Raw genomic sequence first — 24,988 nt, 5'->3', positions numbered from 1 at the left:
ATATTGATAGTTGTTTTTCAACTTTTTAAAAAGAAAATATGAACTTCTGAAGTTTTTTATTCCCAAGATGGCGACATTAGAAAATTTTGAAAGAAATTTTTCTTTGTCGTTCGAATCACGACTGAAAGGGCTTTAATATGATATATCACTCAATCCTGTCCGATAACTATTCGTGTTACCTGAATTTTTGCAAAAAAAGAACAAAACTAAAACATGAATATAAATTTCCTTCCCACTTTCAATGGTCGAAACAAAAACTCTTTAAATAATTTTGACATAAAACCACGTATTTATCGTTGTAAATTAATATTTCAAGGTATCCCTTTTGAATTTCATCCCCCAACCATTTGAGAAAAAAGGCAGCAAACTGGTTACGAAAAGAGGCAACAATCCGATATAAGCTTCACATAAAATATTTAGCCACATCAGAAGATTGGAGAAAATCAACTAATATGCAATTTGAAAGAATATTTTGACAAAAAAAAGAAAATGTAAAAATTTGTCATATTCTCTCGTTGAAATAAAGAGTGAAAACTGCAGTTCGAAAACACATGCGAAAAATAAGGTCGCCAAACTGCAGAAGTATGTCATGAAGTATAGCCTGCAGTTAAAATACTGAAAAATATGAAGGGAATCACTGTGACCAAGTAACTTGCTGCCATTCAACTTGGACTGATTGTTGTTCCGAGCCTTTGAAGAATGTCGAGGATCTCTTCATTCGGGTGTGTTTTAGTTTTTTTTGTTCAGGCATTTGAAAAACGTGGAGAAACTTTGTTTTCTGGTGTTTTTTTTCTTTTTCTTCCATGCAAAAACAGGTACCACAAAAAATCATCGGAATGGGTCGAGTGATATATCACACTAAAGCCCTTTTAGTCGTGATTCGTTTTCCCAGTGTTGAGAAAAACCGTTTCAAAAGTTTCGAGTTTTAGCCCAAATTCGAGCAAGTAAAGCCATCGAGTAACGTTCGTGATATATAAGCATTGGCCATTTAGGCTAAAAAAAACTTGGTTTTACGGAAAAAAAACTTGATTTTACGAACTTTGGAAGCTTCATTAAGCGCTTTGTTACCCATAAAAACTTTCATACAAACTTATCGAAAGTAACGGAATATTTGTGCTCGGGTGGGTTTTTTTTCTTCAGACAAATTTCGACTTTTTAACTAGCCATTTTTGACAAAATTTTTTTAATATCATTCAAAAGGTATTTTTGTCCTGAGCTTAAATTTGAAAAGATATTTCACCTGTGATCATTTTTCGTAAAGTTATGAGGGTTTAAAGGTTGCCATTTTGACCAATTCGGGACAATTAACGCGCGATATAATTCGAGCTATTAACGCGTAAGCAGAGATTTAATCAGTCTTAGAAATCGTTCCAAATTGGTTGAAAGAAGCTTATTTGCCATAATTGGTTTGTTTCAAGGAACGAAATCTATCCTTTTGTTTTTTATATGGCGTGTGGGGGGGTGATTTTCATAAAAAATTTCAAATTTAAAAAAAAAATTTCATTTTTTTTCATTTCAATTATTTTTTTAAAGTTATTACTGCTCCATAAACCTTAAAAGGCAGTCGGAACATTCAGGGCTTCGCCCTGATCCGAGCAGTCTTGTTTGACTTTTGTTTTTCATTTTTTCGTTTATTTATTTTTTGTAGACAATTGTAGTAACTTTTGCCTTACTCAATAACTTTCTACACGTTTGTACAGCTCTATAATCACACCACGCAGAAAAAAGGTAACAATTTGTGGAGGTTTTCGGAGGTTTTTTTCTGTTGTTCTTTACGAATGTGGTCGGGACTTTCTGTGCTACTTGCACAGCAGCCGGCTATCCTAGTGTTTATTTTTTGTTTTCCACGCAAAATCAAGTAGCATAAATAATCATCGGAATGAGTCGAGTGCTATATCAAATTGAAGCCCTTTCAGTCGTGATTAAAATGGCATTAAAAGTTTGCAAAAAATTGTCTCAGTATCGAGAAAAACTAGTTTAAAACTTGATTTTTATTTCAATTTCGAGCGAATAAAGCGAGCTGACAAGAACTTATTTATGCTTGATTTAAGCCTAAAAACGCGACATTTTGTGAACCAAAAACGCGAAATTTTTAAGGAGTTTTTAGCGACATTTTGGGAACCAAAAATTTCACTAAAATTTTCGGCAAAAAATTTTGAAAACATTCGAAATTTTTTTATATTTTCTTTTAATTTTCTGTTTTCATGCCTTTGTTACTATGACTGTCGAATATGCTTGAATTAAAGTTTTACGTCAGATCCTTCTATCACACCACGCAGCAAAAACATCACTAATTTCTTTTGTACTTTTTTAAAAAACTATGGTCGGAACAACATTCTGTGTTACTTGCAGTAACCAGCTATCATTGTTTGGATTTGGATTAATTAGCTGTATTGATGATATCTTCAAAATTTATAAAAACTATTCTTTTGATGATCTTCGCAAAAAAAGCGGACTCATAACAATTTGGTCAACTGTGCAAAAAGAATGCAAGAAACAATACTAAGACAACAAACCCAAAACCGGATAGAAGAAAAACACCAATAGGAAGAAAGAACCAAGTAAAATTTTGACTTCGGGACTATAATCCATAAGAACTTTCTGATTTATGAAACTGAGTATAAACGCTGCAAACTGCACAACAAGAAGATCGTGCTACCCCGAGGAGCCCTATTGTAGACTTTTACAACTATCAGAATAAAAATTGCGATTTGTAAAGAAAACCATCTGAAACTTAAAAGCAGTTTCAGACAGATGTTCTTTGATAATCACTCTTCTGAAAATGTAGGATGATGCTGATACCGATACACATGATTGCTTGCCAGCACATGATTGCTTTTTAAATTTACAACAGCGAGGACACTCTCGGATTTGAGCTATCAGACGAAAAGCATTGCTCGACTTTGGTGGCCAAACAGCTGGATACATTCAGCCATGGATACACACGTTGGGGGATGAAAAAGCAAACCCTCGAGAGGAATGAGAAGGGAAAAAACAGCAAAGGAAGCCAGAAACGAAAGAGAAAACAGAGCCTTTACTGTGGAAACTGTCTCCATGCAGCTTGCAAGTCAATAGAACAGAGCGCGGTCGAAACAAACCTAAACGTTGATACCCAACCGCGCATGGAAACTAACACTGGTCATAAGCGAGAGGGAGGACGTATATGGATGGGAGCGGGGGGGGGGGGGGGGTGAGGAGAAAACACAGCAGTGATCCATTGAATTAAAAGTGGTCTCATCCTCCGCGAAACTGCGCTAGTAGAGTTGAAAAGAGCAAACAACGATTAATTTCAAAGAGCTCTTCCGAATGCTAAGAAGACCAACTCCAATGTTTGAACTCCTCTTCAAGACATTTAAACAGGCTTATGATCAAGAGTGACTTAATAAGGTATGATTCTGGGAGTTGTTTACGGGAGGGATGAATTTGCACAAGGCTCGGGAATTGGTGTTGGTTACTGGGAGGGTTCTGCGACAGAGAAGAGTTAGTTGAGGTAGAAGAGGCTTTGGTTCGGGGATGGGAGGTAAACTGGGCGTTGAAAGCTGGTGCAGAAGAATCAGAAAATAATTAGACAATTGCTAGTACCGAAACTTGCTTCGATACGTTTAACTTGATTTCGGGGTGAGACTTTGTAGAGACCAGGGTAAAGATTAAAGCCGCCACGAAGAATCAGTAAAAGAACAAGCGCACGGAGCAGCCAGCTCGGCTTCAAACGCTTAGTAGATGAGAATCTGGAACCATCTATGCCATTCCCGACTCATGCGAGGGGTGTCTTGACAAGCCAAAATTTGGATTCAACAAGGGAAAAAGGCGTCATTTGGATCCTTATTAAAACGAATTATCCGGAAACCTCCACAAATTGTTACCTTTTTTTTAGCGAAACACAAAATCCACGTAGCGGTTTTCTAAGAAAGTTAATTCAAGAAACAAAGCAGTAAAACATTTCACACTCCACATCATGGACCCCGATTAAATCCTTAGCATCCAATCAACTCGTCATGATTGAAAAAGTACCCCGAACAACCACATAAGTAACCAAATGGAATCAAATACAACATACCAGTTATTCTGCCAAATAATGAATAAACAGCAAAGTACAACGAGAACAAATGGCGTCAATTCCTCCAGACCTCTATTTCAATTTTCGCAGCCGACGCAACATTTGCGGTACTGATGACTCCACTATTTTTGGCGATGAATCGTCATACGCAATAAAAATGTTGAACTGCTGGATGAATAGCTGCCGAGACGAAAAAAGTCATAAAAGAGCTGACCTGGCCCCTCTGCATAAACAGTCGTGCCTAAAAGCAGCAGGTAATGGTACTGAAAACTTGCATGGAGAGTTGAGTTCTGATAGTTGCTGCAGTGAGACCATGACCAGATTGGATAAAAACCAGAGTCATAAAAAGCGAGTATTCGCAGACAATAGTATTAGAAGTCAGGCATTATCATGCAAAAACTGATGAATCATGCAAAAAAATCGATTGAATGAAAAATCGAGGAGCGCGGCCAACAATTTATTGGACATTTCCTGAAAATGGTTCAAGATCTACAAAGTAAATGATATTCGAATGGCTACCATCCATAGAAGCAGAAAGCAGAGATGAAAAAAAAACAAATAACAAACAAAGTGAACGCTTTACCACTATGCTAAAGGCCTCGTAAAGAAAGATTTTGAAGAAAAATTCTGAGAAAACAATCGCCAGCAAGAATTAAGTATTGAAAACAACATTCATCAAACGGTAACTGAGCAGACAACACTTGGGTAGACAACAAATGACCCGAAAAAGATTGTTGCACAAATTTTTGAGCTATAATAAATTTTGAACTCCCATTTCTCACACCCTTTTCAAAAACAAGAAAGCAATAAAACTGCTTTGGCCCTTCAAGGACTAATTATGAGGCAAATAAACAGATATATTATCAGCCGAAACCATTTTAGCCGAAGAAAACACAAGAGAAAAAAAACGAAAACAATCAACAAAAAAAAAGAAAGCAAAAACAAAAATTTGAATGAAACGGCTATTTAAAATGCAGACATGCTCAAAAAACCTGCTTTCGGGCATTCCATCAGAAAAGACAAGCCAATTGATTTTGTTAAAGTAGTTGTTAACACGAAAAAATATATATATATTCAGATTTGATAACGCTTGCTAATCGCAAGCGTATTAACAGGAAATTGAACTGTTAGGTTGGATATGCAGTAACAGTGCATAAGCAGGTTTCCTTAAATAACAAACGAAAACCAATGACCTCATCCAATGACCCATCTGCTAACGCTGAACAAGTGCAAAACTTTACTTCGATTATAATTCCACGATCTTCTGCTGCGACGAAAACGATAAGGAAACAGAGATTTCATTCTCATAGACTTGCCGAGAGCGATTAATTTTTTTTTGATTTTGCTCAGCAGCTCTCTCCAGCCTTACGAACTGTGCTACTGACCTATAAAACTTGATCAAGTGGATCAAAAAAACTATTGACATGAAAACAACCACTACGATGAAGTGATGACTTGGACTTGGCGTTTATGGTGACTTGCACTTAGCGTTTATCGAGCATCTGAGAACAAAGCAAACTTCTCGCTGGAAACTCGCAAAGTTTGAACACAGGGAGAGACAAAAGTCAGAGGGACGTTTCATCGAAGCCGCACCTACTGCTAGTATTACTAGAGGGCAATTATGTTATTCTCAGATATTTTCAAGAAAAAGAATAAATTTCTCCCAAGATGCAGTTTTTTAACGCTATTCTTCTAAATATCAATTTCGATTTCAATTCCACCATGCATCTTCCACGTGTATGTCAAACGTTTCCATGTAAGAAATAAGTATTTCGACATGCAGAAAAAAAACGGATCAATTGAGCAATCAATTTATTTTCTATGAGTATCCAGAAAAATTTTGGAAAACACCGAATTTTGTAAAAAAAAAAATTTTTTTTGCAAATTTTTGTTTGGACGACTATTGCTTCATCAGGAAAGCGACTTACCTAGGTTGATGCTCTAGCCTTGTATCTGAATATCAAACACTGCTCTCCGCAGCACCTTAATATTGTATGCAATACATTTTTCATCCTTTGAGGACAGAAAAAAGTCGCTTTATATGCCTCAGTTTTATTGATTGTTTTTCATTCTGATTGTAATTTTTGAGCTTTGATATTGTAAGCTTTGGCGTTCCTCATTCGTTGGAGAACCTGTTTCATGATTTCATATCATTCAAACTATTTTCATGTGATTTTAAACATGTCTCAAGAACCTAATGTGCTTTATCCCCCCAAAGCGAGAATGGGGGTGGGGGGATTGCTTAATTGCTCCGAAAAAACACCCCCACGATTTTAGGTGCCCTACGCACTCAATTCGCAGGTGGCCGTACCAAATAATAACCGCATGTTTTATACACAGACGCAAAGCGGATCGACGCAAAACAAACAAACAAAGCCTTGCAAGCTAGCGGATACAAAATGAGATGAAAGGACTCAACTGGCAAAACTTGGGTAAACGCCCATTGAGCCGGAAAAAATTATGTAAAACACTTTTGAGCCTTTCAGTTTTAATACTCGCTACAACCCTCCATAATTATACTCAATCATTCAAATCTCATTTCTCCTTCAAACTAAGCAACATAGGGGGAATAAGTAAATATAGTAAACTCATCACAATTGACTAGTTGTCGTTAAAAGAGACTAGTTGTCCTGTATAACTAAAAAAAATTGATTGAAAACTCGAAAAAAAAATTTCTGGTTGAAACGTTTTTACTGACCAGGAATCTCCAAAAACGGGAGTAAAACTAAGTTTTTTATGACATAAACATCTGAGTTTTATCTAACTAATGTTACTACCTCGAAATAGGACTAAAAAAAATTCAAACCAGTTTTTCTCAACACTGAGTAAAATTTTCGAAAAATTAAAAGGATACATCACTCGGCCCATTCTAATGAATATTTTTGGCACCTAATTTTGCGCGTAAAAAAAAGTAAAGTATAGTCAGCAGATGGTTGGATAAGTGTTAAGCAACAAATCGTGAACAAAAAATGATATAAAAGTTTTCGAATTCCGAAGAAAAATCTTTAATCTCTTTAAATTTCAAACGCTGTTAATGATAAGCGCTTTTTTGTTGAGTTATCCCATTTAGAGAAAACTGGGTCGATAGGTTTTTTATTTGCTTGGTGCTGAGAAAATTGAAGTTTTTTTGAAACTAGAGGTCATTCACAAGTTTCGTGACCTAGTCCCTTTCGGTGTTCGATAGTCGCCGACTTTAGGATCCCATGGAACGCGCTGTACTAGCAGAACAACTGGGAAAGGGCCTGGAACTTGCTGAGGTTTCCTAGCGAAGCCAAGTCAATTTCTTAGACTTCTTTTAAAAAAAAGTTGTTTAATGGAGAAAACAGAAAAGCCTAGTTCTCGATTGCCAGTACACTTGCTCTTGCAAAAGACAAATCAAAAACTGAAGAAAAAATCGCTTTTTCGTTGAAAAATTGTAAAAAGTGCAAAAAGGACAAAAAACCTTGAAACAAAATTAGCTGCACCATAAAAAAACTTAAGCAAGAGCTTTCAAATGCTAGAAAAAAACCGAAGCTTTCGTCGGTAATTGAGCCGACAAAAATTAGCAGACACGAAAGTCTAATATAATCAAAAATTTTCAGTTTCCACAAAAAACTGGCCCCGACTGGAATCAAATTTCTGGTATTTGTCGTCTTCAGCATCAATGTTACCAGTGCACCAAATGTATAGAACATTCCTTGAATTTATAAAGAAAACAACTTCCAAAATTTTTTAATGAGCAATACGAAAAAGAAATCAAAAAAATAGCAAAAAATGGTCAACATTTTTTGAAACTCAAATTATTTGCCCATAACCAGAATACACTGAAATATTTTTTATTTGAGTAAAAACGCCCGAAATCTAGGTAGATTTGTTGCTGCGAAAACTAAGCCGATAAAAAGGAGACAAACAGAAGTTCGACAATTTTCCGCTTACAAAAAAAAACAAGCCCTGGCCAGATTCAAACCTTTAACCTTTATCTTTACAGGCCGGTGCTTTAGCTCTTCGCCTCATACGCGAATGAACGTCTGACTTTTGATTACAAATAAACCTAAGGTAAAATGATTCAAGTGATTCTGATAAACTAGCTGTTAACCCAAAAAAAGGCTATATTCCGGTTAGATAACGCGTGCTAATCGCAAGCGTAATAAAAGAAGGAAATAGGTGATCACAACACGAAAGATCCTAATAAGATGATGTGCAGACCCACAACCTTCGGTGGCTTGAATGGGTAGTCTGTGGGGAAATGGATGCTGAGAAAGAAGACTCCTCCTTGGAAGGGGCTTTCTGGTGGCCCCATTATAGTTGCTTGCCAATGAAACAAGTCATCGCCAACTGGCCCAGCTGAACACTGTGCAGGAGGGTCTCGGCCGATGTCTTCGTATTCCTGAAACAAACGCGTTCAAAAAAATTTATTGACATCCCCATCTGAACATCTAGTACATTGTTGTATCATAAATACAGGTAATATAATTAAGAAGTACAACGTATTTGAAAAAATGCATATATAATTCCTTTACCCTTACCTTCTTTATTCGTTTCAAAGCCATCGAGCAGCTCGTTTTGAAGTTTTTCTTGTGTTTATGGTCAGTCCACGCACCTCACCACAAATTGATCTGAAATAAAAAAGCAGTTGCAAAAATATTTCTTTCTTGTTTTTTCTTAACGGGAGGGCCAACAATTATCATGGTAACCAAAGTTGGCTTTTTTTCCTTTTCCCCCACCTGCAAATTGTTATTATAAAAAAATAACATTGTCCGATTGCTATGAAAATTGACATGCAGACTAATTAGGCCATAAAATTGATGCTCGTGTGAGGTGGGGGGGGGGGGGTAAAAAGCCCTAACGGTACTGCCACCGTCCTTCACCATTTCAAAAAAACTTGGAATTTCATAAATAAGGGAGGTGTAGAAGAAAGAATAACGTGAAGCCAGCTGTAGAAGAAAGAATAACGTGAAGCCATAGTAAAGAAAATCAAGATGGTTTGGAATCACATTGACGGCGAAATACTCCGAACGCCGAAATACATTGACGACGAAACATGGGATGGGAATCACATTGACGCCGAATTATCAGCCGAAATCACATTGAACCCGAAGAACCAATTTTCGGAAGAAACTACCGAGCTACACTGTGGAGTGTGCATATGGAAAAATTCAGTGGTGGTTTTTCAGTGAGCGGCAAATAATTTCTATTTGAATTCAGAAGACTTGGAAATTGAAGACTCGGTTAAACATCCGGGCGTATTAGTAAGCAAGTCTTGACTCTTTCCAGCAAAAGCCTTGCCATTCCCCGGATGGCACAGTCGAACCTCCCAGTGCACGCTGAGAACGACATGAAAGGCCTTAATCAAAAATTTGAGATGAAAAAGAGACTCAAAATATTACAGAATTTTAAATTTTTGGACTGGGACTGGAATATTTCTGAGAAGTACAAAAAACTTCAATTTTGATGAATACGACGAGTCAGAGACACACCAGGCGAATAACAGTCAAAAAGATATATAATAGAATCGACACTAAGCCTCCTATCGTGACACGAAGACACGATAAGGAGCTTACTTGTGTAGGGAAACGGAACCAGAAAGTCCAGTGGGATATCCGGTACAGCTCCGAACCCTCCAGGGCAACAGAAATTAAGAGATATCGATGTTATTTCTGGAATTGGAAGCCTGGAGCCAAGAGACACTTTTAACGAACATTTACCTCCTTTCAGCTGCTGTAATGCCCTGAACGCTTTTGATTTCATTTGATAATGATTTGGTATTTCAGAGCATGGGTAGTACGGGGTCGATAAAAGGGTCAATCCATCTCAAATTGATCTAATATGTAATTATCACAAAAATATTTCTAATTGTGGATTCTATCTGTTCTTTTAGCAATAATCACAATGTCTGGAGATCCGAGACCCAGCTATGAGGTTATTTAAGAAGGTAAATGAAAGCTGATGAAAAGTCGTTTGGCTGATGCCCTAAAAACGGTTATATAATGGTAAGCCCTAAACAGACCAGATAATCAACTGGCTAGGTCGAGACAATGATAACGGGTAGAATTAAGGTAAATGACGTCGGTCAGTCGTCAATGGGTACTTCGTCTTCTCTCCGTCATTGTGTAAATTCTGGGCGAATCTTTCACTGAAATGGAACAATCATGTCGACTAAAAACTTACAAGAGCGAATAAAAGTTTTTGTTACCTTAGAATTAATCTATTATACAAGGAACACTTATGGACTAAATTTTCTTGTACAAATCAATGATTGTACCGTCCCATTCCTATCGTATACATCACAATTTGGAGGGCCTTCAAAAATGCATCCTGAAACTGATGACGGCTGATCGTGTAACGAGCTACAAGAAATTAATGACTTGGTAACATTTGCCCGAAAGTACATATCGACGGAAAATAAAGATAGGTTCTAAAACGACTGGCTAGCGTCTAAACACAGCTCTACATACTTTTCACCGTCTCTGCCAAAGCCAGTTGTTTTGGTGGTTATCCTAACATCGGGTCGACAAAACGTTACTGCTTTCTGGCTTCGACCAGAACGCTCAAATTAACTTAATTATATGCAAAAAAAGTGAGTTCATGGCTGGGTCTCAGTATCCCCAGACCACGAGGTCACTTCTAAAAACAGGGCTACTACTATTTATTATATTACTATTGTTTTTGCTCAGTAGATAAAAATCATCATCTCCATCGAAGATGGATCAACCCTTTCCCTCAATTCTTGCTTCTCATTCTCTCAAAATGAATCGGGATGTTAATTAAGTTCAACTCAGGACATGACCAAAAGCTGAGTTCTGGGTCCGAGCCCCTCCGGATTCTGGAATCTGGGGAAATAGCACTCCTATTTCTTTCCGGAAGGCTGAACGCGCCGTCCCAACACCCTTCCCCTTTCTCGGGTTCCGCGTTGTAACGATTGTAGCGGCACGATCTTTAGAACTGGGAGTGGTTCCTGACAAATTCCAATCACAGTTTCAATCTGTTGTCGTTTTGTCGTAGTTGTTTTTACAGCAACTATTGTTGTTGTGTTTCGCCGTTTCAGTGTATGCGAATAATAAAAAGATGCTCCCCGGACAGCCCGATCAATGTCCTCATTGAATCTTGTAGTCCTCATCGAAATGGTACAGTGCCATCGAACAGAATTTACAAAATGCATAAAGTCACCTTTATCCACGTCATATCGACTCACTGCAGAATATAAATTGCATCATACTTAACTTCTATAGCCATCCAAATTCTTTCACCAATCTGCACTTTCGAGGATATACTTAAGATAAAACATCTTTTCAGACTTCCAATGTTTTTGTCCCGACTTAAAACTTTTTCTCCTAAGTTTAAAAAGGTAGGAACGCAGGACAGTCCTGCCAACCCACAAACTAAAATTATCATATTATGCTTCTTTCCTTCAGAAATTTAGTTGTTACGGGCCCTGAATATTAAAATTCAGAAATTCGGTGGTTAGAGAACAATGAAATAATCTTCCTCTTCAAGAGATTACCCAAGCCTTTCATGTCACCACAGAGTGATCAGTCGTTCTAGTTGTTTAAAAACAATCATGCAGGCTGGAATATTTAATATATTCTTCACTCAAGCCTCTCAAAATAAATAGTAAGTGTCTCTAAAGCCACTAACTAAAATCATAATGCAAATTTATATATGCAACAAATTCTTTAATCTTCAAAACTCAACTAAATGTTTCCTTTTCAGTTTCAATTGCAAACTTAGTTTCTATGTTTCCCATTTGAGTTTTTTGTCACATACTCCTCCTCCTGCGACATTGACTCCGCACTTTCAGTCTCTGTGTCTTGCAACACGTCGGTAGCTATTCTGACGCTGTTGGAAGCAGTCCTCCAAAACTTCTGCTCTTCTACTCTTTGTTTACAACAAGGTAGAGGATCAACGTTAGATTCTCTGTTTCGGCAGAAGCTGTTGTGGAGGCACAACGTCACGTTTCTCTTCAAGTCTTCCTTCAAAATCTCTTCTTTTTCCCTTCCGTCATATTCACTTGTCCTGGAAGTTCTCTTCACTGCGGTGGTTTCTGTATTCCGATGAGTTACAAAAGCTCGCTTAAAAGCTCCTGCTCCAATGTCCAGCTTATATGCACTGTACACTCTGCTGTCCTTCGACATATGTTTCTTAGCATATTCGTATAATCATGCAGTCATGTTGGCTCTAAACCATGGCATCAGTCGTCTTCTGATCCATATCTTTTTTACTTCCATCGGAATGTTCAAGATTCTGCACATTGTCTCAAAAAGATTTAAATCTTTTAGACAATCCAATTTCTGTAACTGTTCTTTCGTCCGCGCCTCCTGTCTATTGTTCTATTAACATGAGCTTCCAGCCATCGTATCGCCATCATAACTCATACTATCCCTATCGTTATGGGCTGTGATGAATCTGGTAAACCCATGGAGAGCAGCTCTCCACAGTCCCAGACCAACACCAGATTACTACGCCCGGGGTACCACCATATTTGTAGCAAGCAATGGCAGGGAAACTCATCATATGTTGACATGATGCTCCTCCAATTACGTTTTCCCTAAGCTTCCAGTAGTGGTTCCACTGCACGCTGAGAACGACCTGAAAGGCCTTAATCAAAAATTTGAGATGAAAAAGAGACTCAAAATATTCCAGAATTTTAAATTTTTGGATTGGGACTGAAATATTTCTGAGAAGTACAAAAAACTTCAATTTTGATGAATACGACGTGTCAGAGACACACCAGGCGAATAACAGTCAAAAAGATATATAATAGAATCGACACTAAGCCTCCTATCGTGACACGAAGACACGATAAGGAGCTTACTTGTGTAAGGAAGCGGAACCAGAAAGTCCAGTGGGATATCCGGTACAGCTCCGAACCCTCCAGGGCAACAAAAATTAAGAGATAACGACGTTATTTCTGGAATTGGAGGCCTGGAGCCAAGAGACTCTTTTAACGAACATTTACCTCCTTTCAGCTGCTGTAATGTCCTGAACGCTTTTGATCTCATTTGATAATGATTTGGTATTTCAGCATGGGTATTTGGCATGGGTAGTACGGGGCCGATAAAAGGGTCAATACATCTCAAATTGATCTAATATGTAATTATCACAAAAATATTTCTAATTGTGGATTCTAGCTGTGCTTTTAGCAATAATCACAATGTCTGGAGATCCGAGACCCAGCTATGAGGTTATTTTTGAAGGTAAACAAAAGCTGATGAAAAGTCGTTTGGCTGATGCCCTAAAAACGGTTATATAATGGTAAGCCCTAAACAGACCAGATAATCAACTGGCTAGGTCGAGACAATGATAACGGGTAGAATTAAGGTAAATGACGTCGGTCAGTCGTCAATGGGTACTTTGTCTTTTCTCCGTCATTTTGTAAACTCTGAGCGAATTTTTCACTAAAATGGAACAATCATGTTGACTAAAATTTTACAAGGGCGAATAAAAGTTTTTGTTACCTTAGAATTAACGTATTATACAAGGAACACTTATGGACTAAATTTTCTTGTACAAATCAATGATTGTACCGTCTCATTTCTATCGTATACATCACAATTTGGAGGGCCTTCAAAAATGCATCCTGAAACTGATGACGGCTGATCGTGTAACGAGCTACAAGAAATTAATGACTTGGTAACATTCGCCCGAAAGTACATTTCGACGGAAAATAAAGCTAGGTTCTAAAACGACTGGCTAGCGTCTAAACACAGCTCTACATACTTTTCACCGTCTCTGCCAAAGCCAGTTCTTTTGGTGGTTATCCTAACATCGGGTCGACAAAACGTTACTGCTTTTCGGCTTCGACCAGAACGCTCAAATTAACTTAATTATATGCAAAAAAAGTGAGCTCATGGCTAGGTCTCAGTATACCCAGACCACGAGGTCACTTCTAAAAACAGGGCTACTACTATTTATTATATTACTATTGTTTTTGCTCAGTAGATAAAAATCATCATCTCCATCGAAGATGAATCAACCCTTTCCCTCATTCCTAGCTTCTCATTCTCTGAAAATGAATCGGGATGTTAATTAAATTCAACTCAGGACATGACCAAGAAGCTAAAAGTTTATATATATCAGTTTGAGTTCTGGGTAAGAGACCCCTCCGGATTCTGGTATCCGGGGAAATAGCACTCCTTTCTTTCCGGAAGACTAAACGCGCCGTCCCAACACCCTTCCCTTTTCTCGGGTTCTGCGTTGTAACGATTGTAGCGGCACGATCGTAAGAACTGGGAATGGTTCCTGACAATTTCCAATCACAGTTTCAATCTGTTGTCGTTTTCTCGTAGTTGTTTTTACTGCAACTCTTGTTGTTGTGTTTCGCCGTTTCAGTGTATGCGAATTTAAAAAAGGATACGTGTCGTTCACGCCCAAATCGAAATTTTAAAAATTAGCATGTCAGTTAAAACCAACCCTTCCCGATTCGTCTAATCGTTCAAATAACGCTGCTAATCCATTAAAACCATCAATCTTCCAGGTTAGATGTTCTTTTTCTGATCGATAAAGTTTCACTTGCAAAACTGCATTTTCGTACATTCTGGTCGAATGTCACATACTCCCCGGACAGCCCGATCAATGTCCTCATTGTGTCTCGTAGTCTTCATCGAAATGGTACAGTGCCATCGAACAGAATTTACAAAATGCATAAAGTCACCTTTATCCACGTCATATCGACTCACTGCAGAATATAAATGGCATCATACTACACTTCTATAGCTTTCCAAATTCTTTCACCAATCTGCACTTTCGAGGATATACTTAAGATAAATCATCTTTTCAGACTTTCAATGTTTTTGCCCGACTTAAAACTTTTCTCCTAAGTTTAAAAAGGTAGGAACGCAGGACAGTCCTGCCAACCCACAAACTAAAATAATCATAGTATGCTTCTTCCCTTCAGAAATATAGTTGTTACGGGCCCTGAATATGAAAATTAAGAAATTCGGTGGTTAGAGAACAATGAAATAATCTCCCTCTTCAAGAGATTACCCAAGCCTTTCATGTCACCACAGAGTGATCAGTCGTCCTAGTTGTTTAAAAACAATCATGCAGGCTGGAATACTTTAATATATTCTTCACTCAAGCCTCTCTAAATAAATAGTAAGTGTCCCTAAAGCCACTAACTATAATCATAATGCAAATTTATAAATGCAACAAATTCTTTAATCTTCAAAACTCAACTAAATGTTTCTTCTCAGTTTCAATTGCAAACTTAGTTGCCTTGTTTCTCATTTGAGTTTTGTGTCACATACAATAAAATTCTGAGTTTTAACATCTTCTCTTTCGTCGCTTCTTTGTTTCCTTCTTTGTTCGTCGTGTAAAAGTTCTAAAACTTCTAAGTTCTTCTAATTTTCTTTTTATTTTTGCATCTTGTTTTTCGGCCATTTGTCAATGTTCCATCTCCTCCTCCTGCGACATTGACTCCGCACTTTCAGTCTCTGTGTCTTGCAACACGTCGGTAGCTATTCTGACGCTGTTGGAAGCAGTCCTCCAAAACTTCTGCTCTTCTACTCTTTGTTTACAACAAGGTAGAGGATCAACGTTAGATTCTCTGTTTCGGCAGAATCTGATGTGGAGGCACAACGTCACGTTTCTCTTCAAATCTTCCTTCAACATCTCTTCTTTTTCCCTTTCATCGTATTCACTTGTCCTAGAAATTCTCTTCACTGCGGTGGTTACTATATTCCGATGAGTTACAAAAGCTCGCTTAAAAGCTCCTGCTTCAATGTCCAGCTGATATGCACTGTACACTCTGCTATGCTTCGACATATGTTTCTTGGCATATTCGTATAACCATGCAATCATGTTGGCTCTAAACCATGGCATCAGTCGTCTTCTGATCCATATCTTTTTCACTTCTATCGGAATGTTCAAGATTCTGCACATTGTCTCGAAAAGATCTTAACCTTTTAGACAATCCAATTCCTGTAACTGTTCTTTCGTCCGCGCCTCCTGTCTATGGTTCTCTTTTACATGAGATTCCAGCCATCGTATCGCCATCATAACTCCTACTATCCCTATCGTTATGGGCTGTGATGAATCTGGTAAAACCATGGAGAGCAGCACTCCACAGTCCCAGACCAACACCAGATTACTACGCCCGGGGTACCACCATATTTGTAGCAAGCAATGGCAGGGCAACTCATCATGTGGTTCCATGAACTTCTTTCCCAGTATCGATTCTAATTCCTCTTTGGTTCTCTCCGGAACTGCTGAGAACATATTGCACAGTAACTCATCAGATTATTCTGACATTCTCGCTAGTCTTACGCGTTTCGGCACTGAGAAGGCATGACCCACGATCGTTCTTGTACGTTTCACATCCACCGCTACGAATTGCACTGGGTATCTGCTCTCGCACATTGGAGCTAGAGATGGTCCCACTAAATATCTCGCTCCCGTTGGTCTTCGATAAGTTTCACTCTGCCGGATGTTCATTTCCGGCTCGATCGCTTCTCTCCACATTCCAATATGCTTCTGCTCCCAGCTACCAGGACAGCTACCAGGTTTGACCCAGTCCTCTGGTACCCAGCCAGGCAAATCTACTTTGTCTTCTCCGTTGCTCTTGGAGTCTGTCGTCATCAAATTATAGATGATGTTCAGGTCACACAAGTTACAGTCTGAGTTCAGTTCCCTCTGCACGTCTTGTGTCGCACGTAATATCGAATCAGCGTTGGGACTAGGACAGCATGATGGACTAGGGCACCATCTCATTCTTTTGTTCTAGATTCAATAGTGACTCTAGAGAACCAAACATGCTGTAGAATCCTAATGCAGTCAATAGATTCACCTCGATTTCTCCATGGCAATCTGCAATCAGTTCCGTTTCTGTTTTTGCCTTCATCACAATGTTCCCAAACAATATCGTCAATTGCTTGTGTTCTTTCTCCAGGGTCTTTACGCAATCCAGACCTCCAAAGATCTGACCTTCCAGTCCACAAACTTCTGCCAGACAGCTACCAGGTTTGACCCAGTCCTCTGGTCCCCAGCCAGGCAACTCTACTTTGTCTTCTCCGTTGCTCTTAGAGGCTGTCGTCATCAAATTATAGATGGTGTTCAGGTCACGCAAGTTACAGTCTGAGTTCAGGTCGCTCTACACGTCTTGTGTCGCACGTAATGTCGAATCAGCGTTGGGACTAGGACACCATGATGGTTTCATCAGTTCCCATACCACCATTAAGCTCTATCTCAGTAGTTCATCCGAGAATCCCAATCCAAACTCCACTCGGTTGTCAGATTTTGGCACTGGCACCTTTTCCTCCAAGACTAGTCCCAGCTTGTTCTGCTGATTAGCAGCGCTTCTTATCGTTGCAATTCTTGACGTCCAGAATCTCAGCAACACTGCTTGCTCTAGTCAAAGAAGCAATCGCGTATGTCTTCATTTATGAAAGGGTTGTACGCCATCCCTGTGATTCCGGATACGTAACTGTATGATTTCTTCCTGATCGGTCCACAGTATTCACTGGATTTCGGCAGTGCTCCCATGGATTCCTTAGTTAACCTCAGCTCCTTGTTTGAGAACCTCCTTTTTTAGTCGGTTTTCTTCATCGGTTCTAGTTCCACGGTTTTTTTCATATTTACTCGCATTGGTTTGCGCTGATATATTTCCAAAAGTGCTAGCAAGAGCAAGGCTTTCGCTCGTTCATCGCCTTCTCTTAGCATCTTGACACAAGTATTCAATGCTTGCATGAAATTTGTTTTATCATAAATCGAACGAAGCAGAGAGCGTCTCTCCGCTTCGCGCACGCTACTGCTGCTCCTTCTTGGGTCATCAGATCCCTCATTCGTCATTAAGAACACCTTTTCTCCCTTCGATCTTTTCCTTTCTTCCGAATCATATTCCCCGCGAGTCAGTCCAATCATGCACCAAGCGAACCTCAGTTGTAACTCTGTTCTCACATAGGGTATTGCTATCAGAGCTCAGAGCGTGTATCTTCGGCGTGGTTCTCACTTCTTCTTCGAAGTATCGTAACACGACTGCTCTCCATGAAAGGCTCACAAACTGCTCGATTTTTCAGCGTGCATTTCAGACGATACCAGCGTCCCGTATGTCTTCTGCTTCAGGGTGGTGCCTTGCATCATCGTCTCCAAATAACCTTCCATGGCATTTTTGTCTTCCAGAGCCATTAAGTATCCTCTGACCGAATTTCTGTACTCTAACATCTCCATGTATCCACCGGCGGGTTTATCAATCGATACAGTTTCCGACACTGTCAGTCGATTATTTTCCACAGGGACTAGCTGTCCTGCGACGCTTCCCTTTCCGTGATTCATGGGAGACGGCTTTAAGTCTTTAAGAGTATTCTCTCCACATTGGCTGAGTATCTCCATTTCTAACGTCGCTCCAGTCAGAGTGCGGTCACTTTTCTTGGTCTTGGAACTGGCTGATTTTATTCCTGCCATGAAAATGGGTGGCACCATCGCTACGTCAGTCAACAATCTGTCTGTGCCAGGCAATCGATCATCACCCTGTCCCAAGTCCATAGCTTCTTCGATGCGTTTTTTTTAGCTGAGTTGACAGCTTTCACCAAGATTTCGGAATCCACCTTTGCTTTTCCCGTTTTCCTCAATGTCACCTTGCTGCCCAGTTTCATCTTCATTTCATTAATTCTATCAATCACCATTTTTGATCGCATCGTTCCCTTCTGGGCTCTTTACAGATATAACACTTCTCCTTTGTCTTCTTGCGGCGTCATCTTGATAGGAGAGTTTGCCTCACTTTCGTCTGTGGCCGAGTCGATCAACAGCTCGCTCAATCTCCCTTCACACTCGTAGAGTTTGTCAAGGACTTCCCGCATTAGTGGTCGGTTGAGACCTAGTTTCAAAATAGACTGGGTACCATAGCTCTGAACTACTGCCCAGACCTCTTCCATGAAGGTCACTCTGTCCATTCTGCATCCAGTCCTATTTTCATGGTCTCTATGATGTACCTCCCACTCTTCTTCGGGCAACGTTCCCAAGAAAAGTACTCTGGCAGCGCCTTCTATTCTTCTTCTCCTTGGTGATTCCATCAAGAGTTTCTGTTCGGTACTTTTAGAATTGCTCGGAGAGCTGCTCTCCGGTAAGTTCCGGTTCGGCCCCATGAAGGCCGACGGAGGTTCCAGCGTGGAAGTTCCCTCGTCTGCCGGCTCAGTCGTCTCTTCCAACGTGTCCGTGCCGTTTTCAAAATCGCTGAGGACATTGAAGTCCAGGCTGGACATGCCTCCTGTCGAAGCCCTATCGTCTTCTTTCTCGGCTTGATCGGGATCCTGTTGCATAGGTTCTTCCGATTGACAGCTTCCTCACTACCCATCGTCTCGTCTCGGATTTTTTCCTGAACTTGAGGGCCCCTGCTGTTCCATTCTTGCCCCATCAGGAAATTTCGGTACAAATACTCTGCCAGCTGACTGATCTTCCTCCTCTCCATGAACTACTTTGTCTTCTTCATGGCCGAAGGGTGCTAGCATGGTTCTAGTCTGTAGTATTCATCCCAACGTTAACCCTGGTTTTACACTCGTTAAGATCAGGGAGGCTTCTAGTAAGTCAGCCTTGCCTCTCATAATCATAGGCGCTAGGTCGTCAAACCTCCCAGGCTTCGGAGTCGCCGCATGGCTCATTCGTCTCCTCTTTGTATTCATCAGTGTAAGCAAATTGCATATACTGCAGCACTGCGACATTTCTGCCAATGAAACACGGATCCATCATTTCAGAGAATTTCGCCATTCTTCTTTCGTTAGTCTCAAAGGCTCCCATCCTAGGGGTTTGCACTGCGGAGACTGCTCCGAGCAGCATCCTTCTTGTCAGGGGGAATTCAGGGATTTCCTCCGGCACTTTGTGGTAATCACCCCGGCCTTTCGTCTCTTCTCTCACCTTATGGTACGCGGCCGTTAGACGAGGAATTCTCGTGATCCCGTCATTCGTTTTATCATGCGGCCTTAAGTTCCAGAGCTTTGGGAACACCTCGATGTGTCCTCTGTCCACTTCTCCCATACGATCACAGAAGTGATCGTCAAAGTTCATGAACGTCATCTCTGGCTCCGATATCTTTGCAAACAATAGGTCTTCGCTCATCAGCTCTCGCAGTACATGCTGCTCACACTAATTCAGCGCACTTCCGTCCACTGCTGATATGAGGTTCAGGTGCAGCACCGACCTCCTGTATGCTTCCACCTTAACATCAGGGAACGCAAACGTGACTGGAGGTCCACATATGACCGTCACGAACTCCGTGGCTCCTCTGATCAATGCTAAGGGATCAGTCCTCATATTTAAGCTCAGATCAGTTAGCAGGGCCATGCCCCATACATGACGTCGTACGTCTTCCTCCCTCTGAATCGTTTCATCCTCTCCTGTTCCAAAGCGATTCTGCTGCAGGAGGTACCGGATAAGAGTATGTCACAAATCTCTTATCTTATTCCAAGAATCCGTGGATCGCTTCACATAAATTTTCCTTACGTTCTCTTTCTCTCTCATCTGCTCCGGATAGCGTGTCAAATTCATCAATCCTCCCAAGTTTCCATGCGTTATCCCGATAAACGTTAGAAGTCCGTCTACTCGCAAATTCTGCACTCCTTCGGTGAGCAGCATCGCTGGTCCTTTCACAAAGTTCTCTGCTCCAAACGTCACGAACAGGGCTAGTAATTCAACGATCAAAACTTCTACGACTGCCTTGAGGAATTCTTTTATCAGATATCGAGAAAGCGAGGGGTAAATTTTCGCCAAGAAGGACGCGGTACATCCGGCTCCTAGCCTTTCCAGCATGCTGTCAGTCCGGTCAAAGACTTCTTCTCCCTTCACATTTTGTGTCCAGAAAGCTTTCAGGGTCACTTGACACACTCTTTTTACGACCTCGGCTGACTTCTCTTCAGCATTTTCGGCCAGGTTTACCTCTTTCACTAAGTAGGCATGGATTTTCCTGATCATCACTGGGCCTCGCTCGAAAGCATCCGCGCCCAATGCTGCTATCCGAGGGGTCAAGTAAAGCCACTTTTTAGCCTCTGGTCGTTCTCAAAACCATTGCTTCCAAGTGAGCTCTGGTTTCCTTGGAATTCTTCCTTCTGTCTCCTTCCTCCTTTATTTCCATTCCTCGGAACCATAAATTGTTTGACATCGCCACGATCACTCTATGGTCATCGTCAACTCCTGGTTTCAGTTTGAGTTGTCGGCTGAAGTTAGACAGTTCCAACCCCAGTACCTCGTCTAACACCAACATGTGTATTGAATGGTCCTCGCATCGCATTTGAGATGTCAAACCACACCGCAGGTAATTCAGCCCTGAGTGACCTCAGATTCTCCATCTCTAATCCGCGATTTGGGGCAGATATGATCACATCATATTTGCCATCCGAGAGCAAAGCCGCCATCGCATATACAATCTTCAGTCCATCCGGGAGCTGTGCATATCCCGGAGACAGTGCAAACACGGCTCTCGGTGTTATCTTGGTGAAGGCACCCTCTTTCAGGGTGTCTACTACTTCAACCATTGATTCGAGGATATCCTTTATGGCTGGCCATACAGCGTCTTCAGCTGTCGTAGGCTCTCTGAGTCTGTTCAGGAAACCCTACTGTGTAGATGTTCATTCATGCCAGCAAATACGATTGTGATTGCGTTCATTTCTGTCCGTCGTTGTACCCCAATTGCCATCGACACAGACTGCATTAGGTCCAGGTCGACCGCTGCCAACATTATAACATCAGGCCAAAAAAGAGACTTGGAGGTATACGCGAAGTCTGAGTTCGTGACTATCATGATCTTTGCCTTCCTCATTTCTGCTTTGTCATACTCAGCAAAGATGGTCTCATCTTTCTTGATCGCCTTCATTCCACCGTATCTCTGAACATCACCTTCTTGATTCACTTGTTTCGGGTACGCTCTTTCTTTAACTTGACCTGGGGGTGCTTTTATCTGCCTGAACATTTTAACGTGCTGTCCTATTGATGCCCTCGTTGTCAATAATCTTCATGGTCTTCCTTCTCGATTTCCTTCATCGTTATTCAGCTTCACATCTTGCAATGGTCTTGCATTCCCTGGACCCATTGTATTGTTTGAGGGCAGTCCCTTTAAGTCAGCAAATATCAAGGCGGTTGTAGAGCTGAAGTTTATGCCAGCGGCTATCAACCATCTGCTGCAAAGCTCACCGTCTGAAGTTTCAATTTCATCAGATCCTGTTTGTATGTATGCCAGGGAGAAGGTATTGGCCACGACCACATCAAAGAGCTCCTGTCTGGACGTCGCTACTCTCGGCTGGTACTCGTCGTCATTGATCTTGTCTCTGATTTTGAGGTGCTGGTCGTCTCCGCGGTCGGATTGACAGGTCCTAATCTACGTCTTGGATGGACGATTCTTCTCATTGGCGCTTCCCCCAATCGATCTCGTACATATGTCCTTTGCCCTGGCTCGCTAGAGCTTTGCGGCCTGTAGGTCACGGCTGGGACCGTTCCCAAACGTGTTTCTAAGTGAGGGGGCACAAAGGTTTGAAATTGCCGGCTCATTCGTGGTTTCTCCCTTTTTCAGCACTCCCGTGTCAAAGAGCTCGACTTCCATTTCATCCAGTCGCTTTTGGAAGACTCTGTTCAACCAGGCTTGTCCTTCAAAGCTATCAAAGTGGGTCCCATCGGTAGTTAGTCTAGCCTGATCCATAGCTCTCAGCTCCATAACGATAACGAAAATTCCATAACGAAATTTCCATAACAATAATTCTTCCATCATTCCGACTCGCCAAGTTCCTTATTATATTGTTCCACCTGATGACTCCTTCATTATGTCTTCTTCCTGTCGCTGTCAACGTTTTTGTGCTCATTGGTACGCATATACAATCTTCAGTCCATCCGGGAGCTGTGCATATCCCGGAGACAGTGCAAACACGGCTCTCGGTGTTATCTTGGTGAAGGCACCCTCTTTCAGGGCGTCTACTACTTCACCCATTGATTCGAGGATATCCTTTATGGCTGGCCATACAGCGTCTTCGGCTGTCGTAGGCTCTCTGAGACTGCTCAGGAAATCCCTACTGTGTAGATGGTCATTCATGCCAGCAAATACGATTGTGATTGGGTTCATTTCTGTCTGTCGTTGTACCCCAATTGCCGTCGACGCAGACTGCTTTAGGTCCAGGTCGACCGCTGCCAACATTAAAGAGACTTGGAGGTATACACGAAGTCTGAGTTCGTGACTATCATGATCTTTGCCTTCCTCATTTCTGCTTTGTCACACTCTGCAAAGATGGTCTCATCTTTCTTGATCGCCTTCATTCAACCGTATCTCTGAACATCACCTTCTTGATTCACTTGTTTCGGGTAAGCTCTTTCTTTAACGTGACCTGAACATTTATCTGCCTGAACATTTTAACGTGTTGTCCTATTGATTCCCTCGTCGTCAATAATCTTCCGGGTCTTCCTTCTCGATTTCCTTCATCGTGATTCAGCTTCACATCTTGCAATGGACCCATTGTATTGTTTGAGGGCAGTCCCTCTAAATCGGCAAATATCAAGGCGGTTGTAGAGCTGAAGTTTATGCCATCGGCTATCAACCATCTGCTGCAAAGCCTACCGTCTGAAGGTTCAATTTCATCAGATCCTGTTTGTATGTATGCCAGGGAGAAGGTATTGGCCTCGACGACATCAAAGAGCTCCTGCCTGGACGTCGCAACTCTCGGCTGGTACTCGTCGTTTTTGATCTTGTCTCTGATCTTGAGGTGCTGGTCGTCTCCGCGGTCGGATTGACAGGTCCTAATCTTCGTCTTGGATGGACGGTTCTTTTCATTGGCGCTTCCCCCAATCGATCTTGTACATATGTCATTTGCCCTGGCTCGCTAGAGCTTTGCGGCCTGTAGGTCACGGCTGGGACCGTTCCCAAACGTGTTTCTAAGTGAGGGGGCACAAAGGTTTGAAATTGCAGGCTCATTCGTGTTTTCTTCCTTCTTCAGCACTCCCGTGTCAAAGAGCTTGACTTCCATTTCATCCAGTCGCTTTTGGAAGACTCTGTTCAACCAGGCTTGTCCTTCAAAGCTATCAAAGTGGATCCCATCGGTGGTTAGTCTGCCTTGATCCATAGCTCTCAGCTCCATAACGATAACGAAAATTCCATAACGAATTTTCCATAACGATAATTCATCCAGCATTCCGACTCGCCAAGTTCCTTATTATATTGTTCCACCTGATGACTCCTTCATTATGTCTTCTTCCTGTCGCTGTCAACGTTTTTGTGCTCATGGGTACGGCGCAGACGGTCAGTACCGCGCACTTGAATTTATGTCAGAGAGTAGTAAATAGGCACACCATCATCGACTCCCATTGTGCCTCTTTGTCATCTGAGCCTCTTGATACAGTATTCGTCCCTATTAGGATCATTATAATAGGGATCCTCCCTGGGTTCATCAGCTCCACCATTCAAAATAGCTGGGCTATCGTTTCACCTCCAAAGGCCATCACCGTAGTGATCCAGGAGAACCTCAGATTCTGGAGTACTCTCAATAAGCTGTCACCCAGCATCAGATGTGATGTCCCAAGTGGCGGTTGCTGTAGGTTTACTGCTGGGCTCCAAGCGGATCGATTGAAACAGGCTCGCGAATCCATGTCCTGAACTCCTGTGAAGCTATACTTCAGCTGGTTATTCTTCTGCACGTCAATCACTCGGGACACTTTCTTCATCGGCATTTCTCCTATCTTTCTGTCTGGGACCTTAGAGCTCTTTGTCGGTAACGTTGTATCACTAAATCTCGTTCTCGTCATCATCTCTTGGGAGAGATGTGCTCTGTCCGTGTCATTGATTGTTCCATAGGGTGCAGTCATACCGGAACCTGGCGCATTCCTATTAGCGACCAATCGTCCAGCTGTTTCTATCAATTTTCTCACCGTTTGCTCCACGACTGGGTCACCCAGGGTGTCACTCAAGTCCGGGATTGTCGCTCGACCAGTTGTAGCTGGGAGTCGCGTCACCGTCGTTTGACTCAACTCACGAGGCGTCAAAAGTTCTATCGGGGA

The 24,988-nt window shown here is 41.3% G+C and overlaps 1 protein-coding gene across 1 annotated transcript in view; it reads right to left on the bottom strand.

Moving 5' to 3' along the window:
* Positions 1-24,988, bottom strand: part of LOC134852170 (ubiquitin-conjugating enzyme E2-17 kDa) — a 57,828-nt gene that overhangs the window by 1,450 nt on the left and 31,390 nt on the right. The window contains exons 2-3 of the mRNA XM_063868482.1: positions 8,563-8,652; positions 8,250-8,423 (exon numbers count right to left, since the gene is read on the bottom strand). Of these exons, the coding sequence (XP_063724552.1) occupies positions 8,250-8,423; positions 8,563-8,586 (198 nt within the window). The 5' untranslated portion in view covers positions 8,587-8,652. The remainder of the gene's footprint in view (positions 1-8,249; positions 8,424-8,562; positions 8,653-24,988) is intronic.

Source organism: Symsagittifera roscoffensis, chromosome 7, assembly GCF_963678635.1.
Source record: "Symsagittifera roscoffensis chromosome 7, txSymRosc1.1, whole genome shotgun sequence".
NCBI classification, from domain to species: Eukaryota; Metazoa; Xenacoelomorpha; order Acoela; family Convolutidae; genus Symsagittifera; species Symsagittifera roscoffensis.
This window is presented reverse-complemented; position numbering and strand designations above follow the sequence as displayed.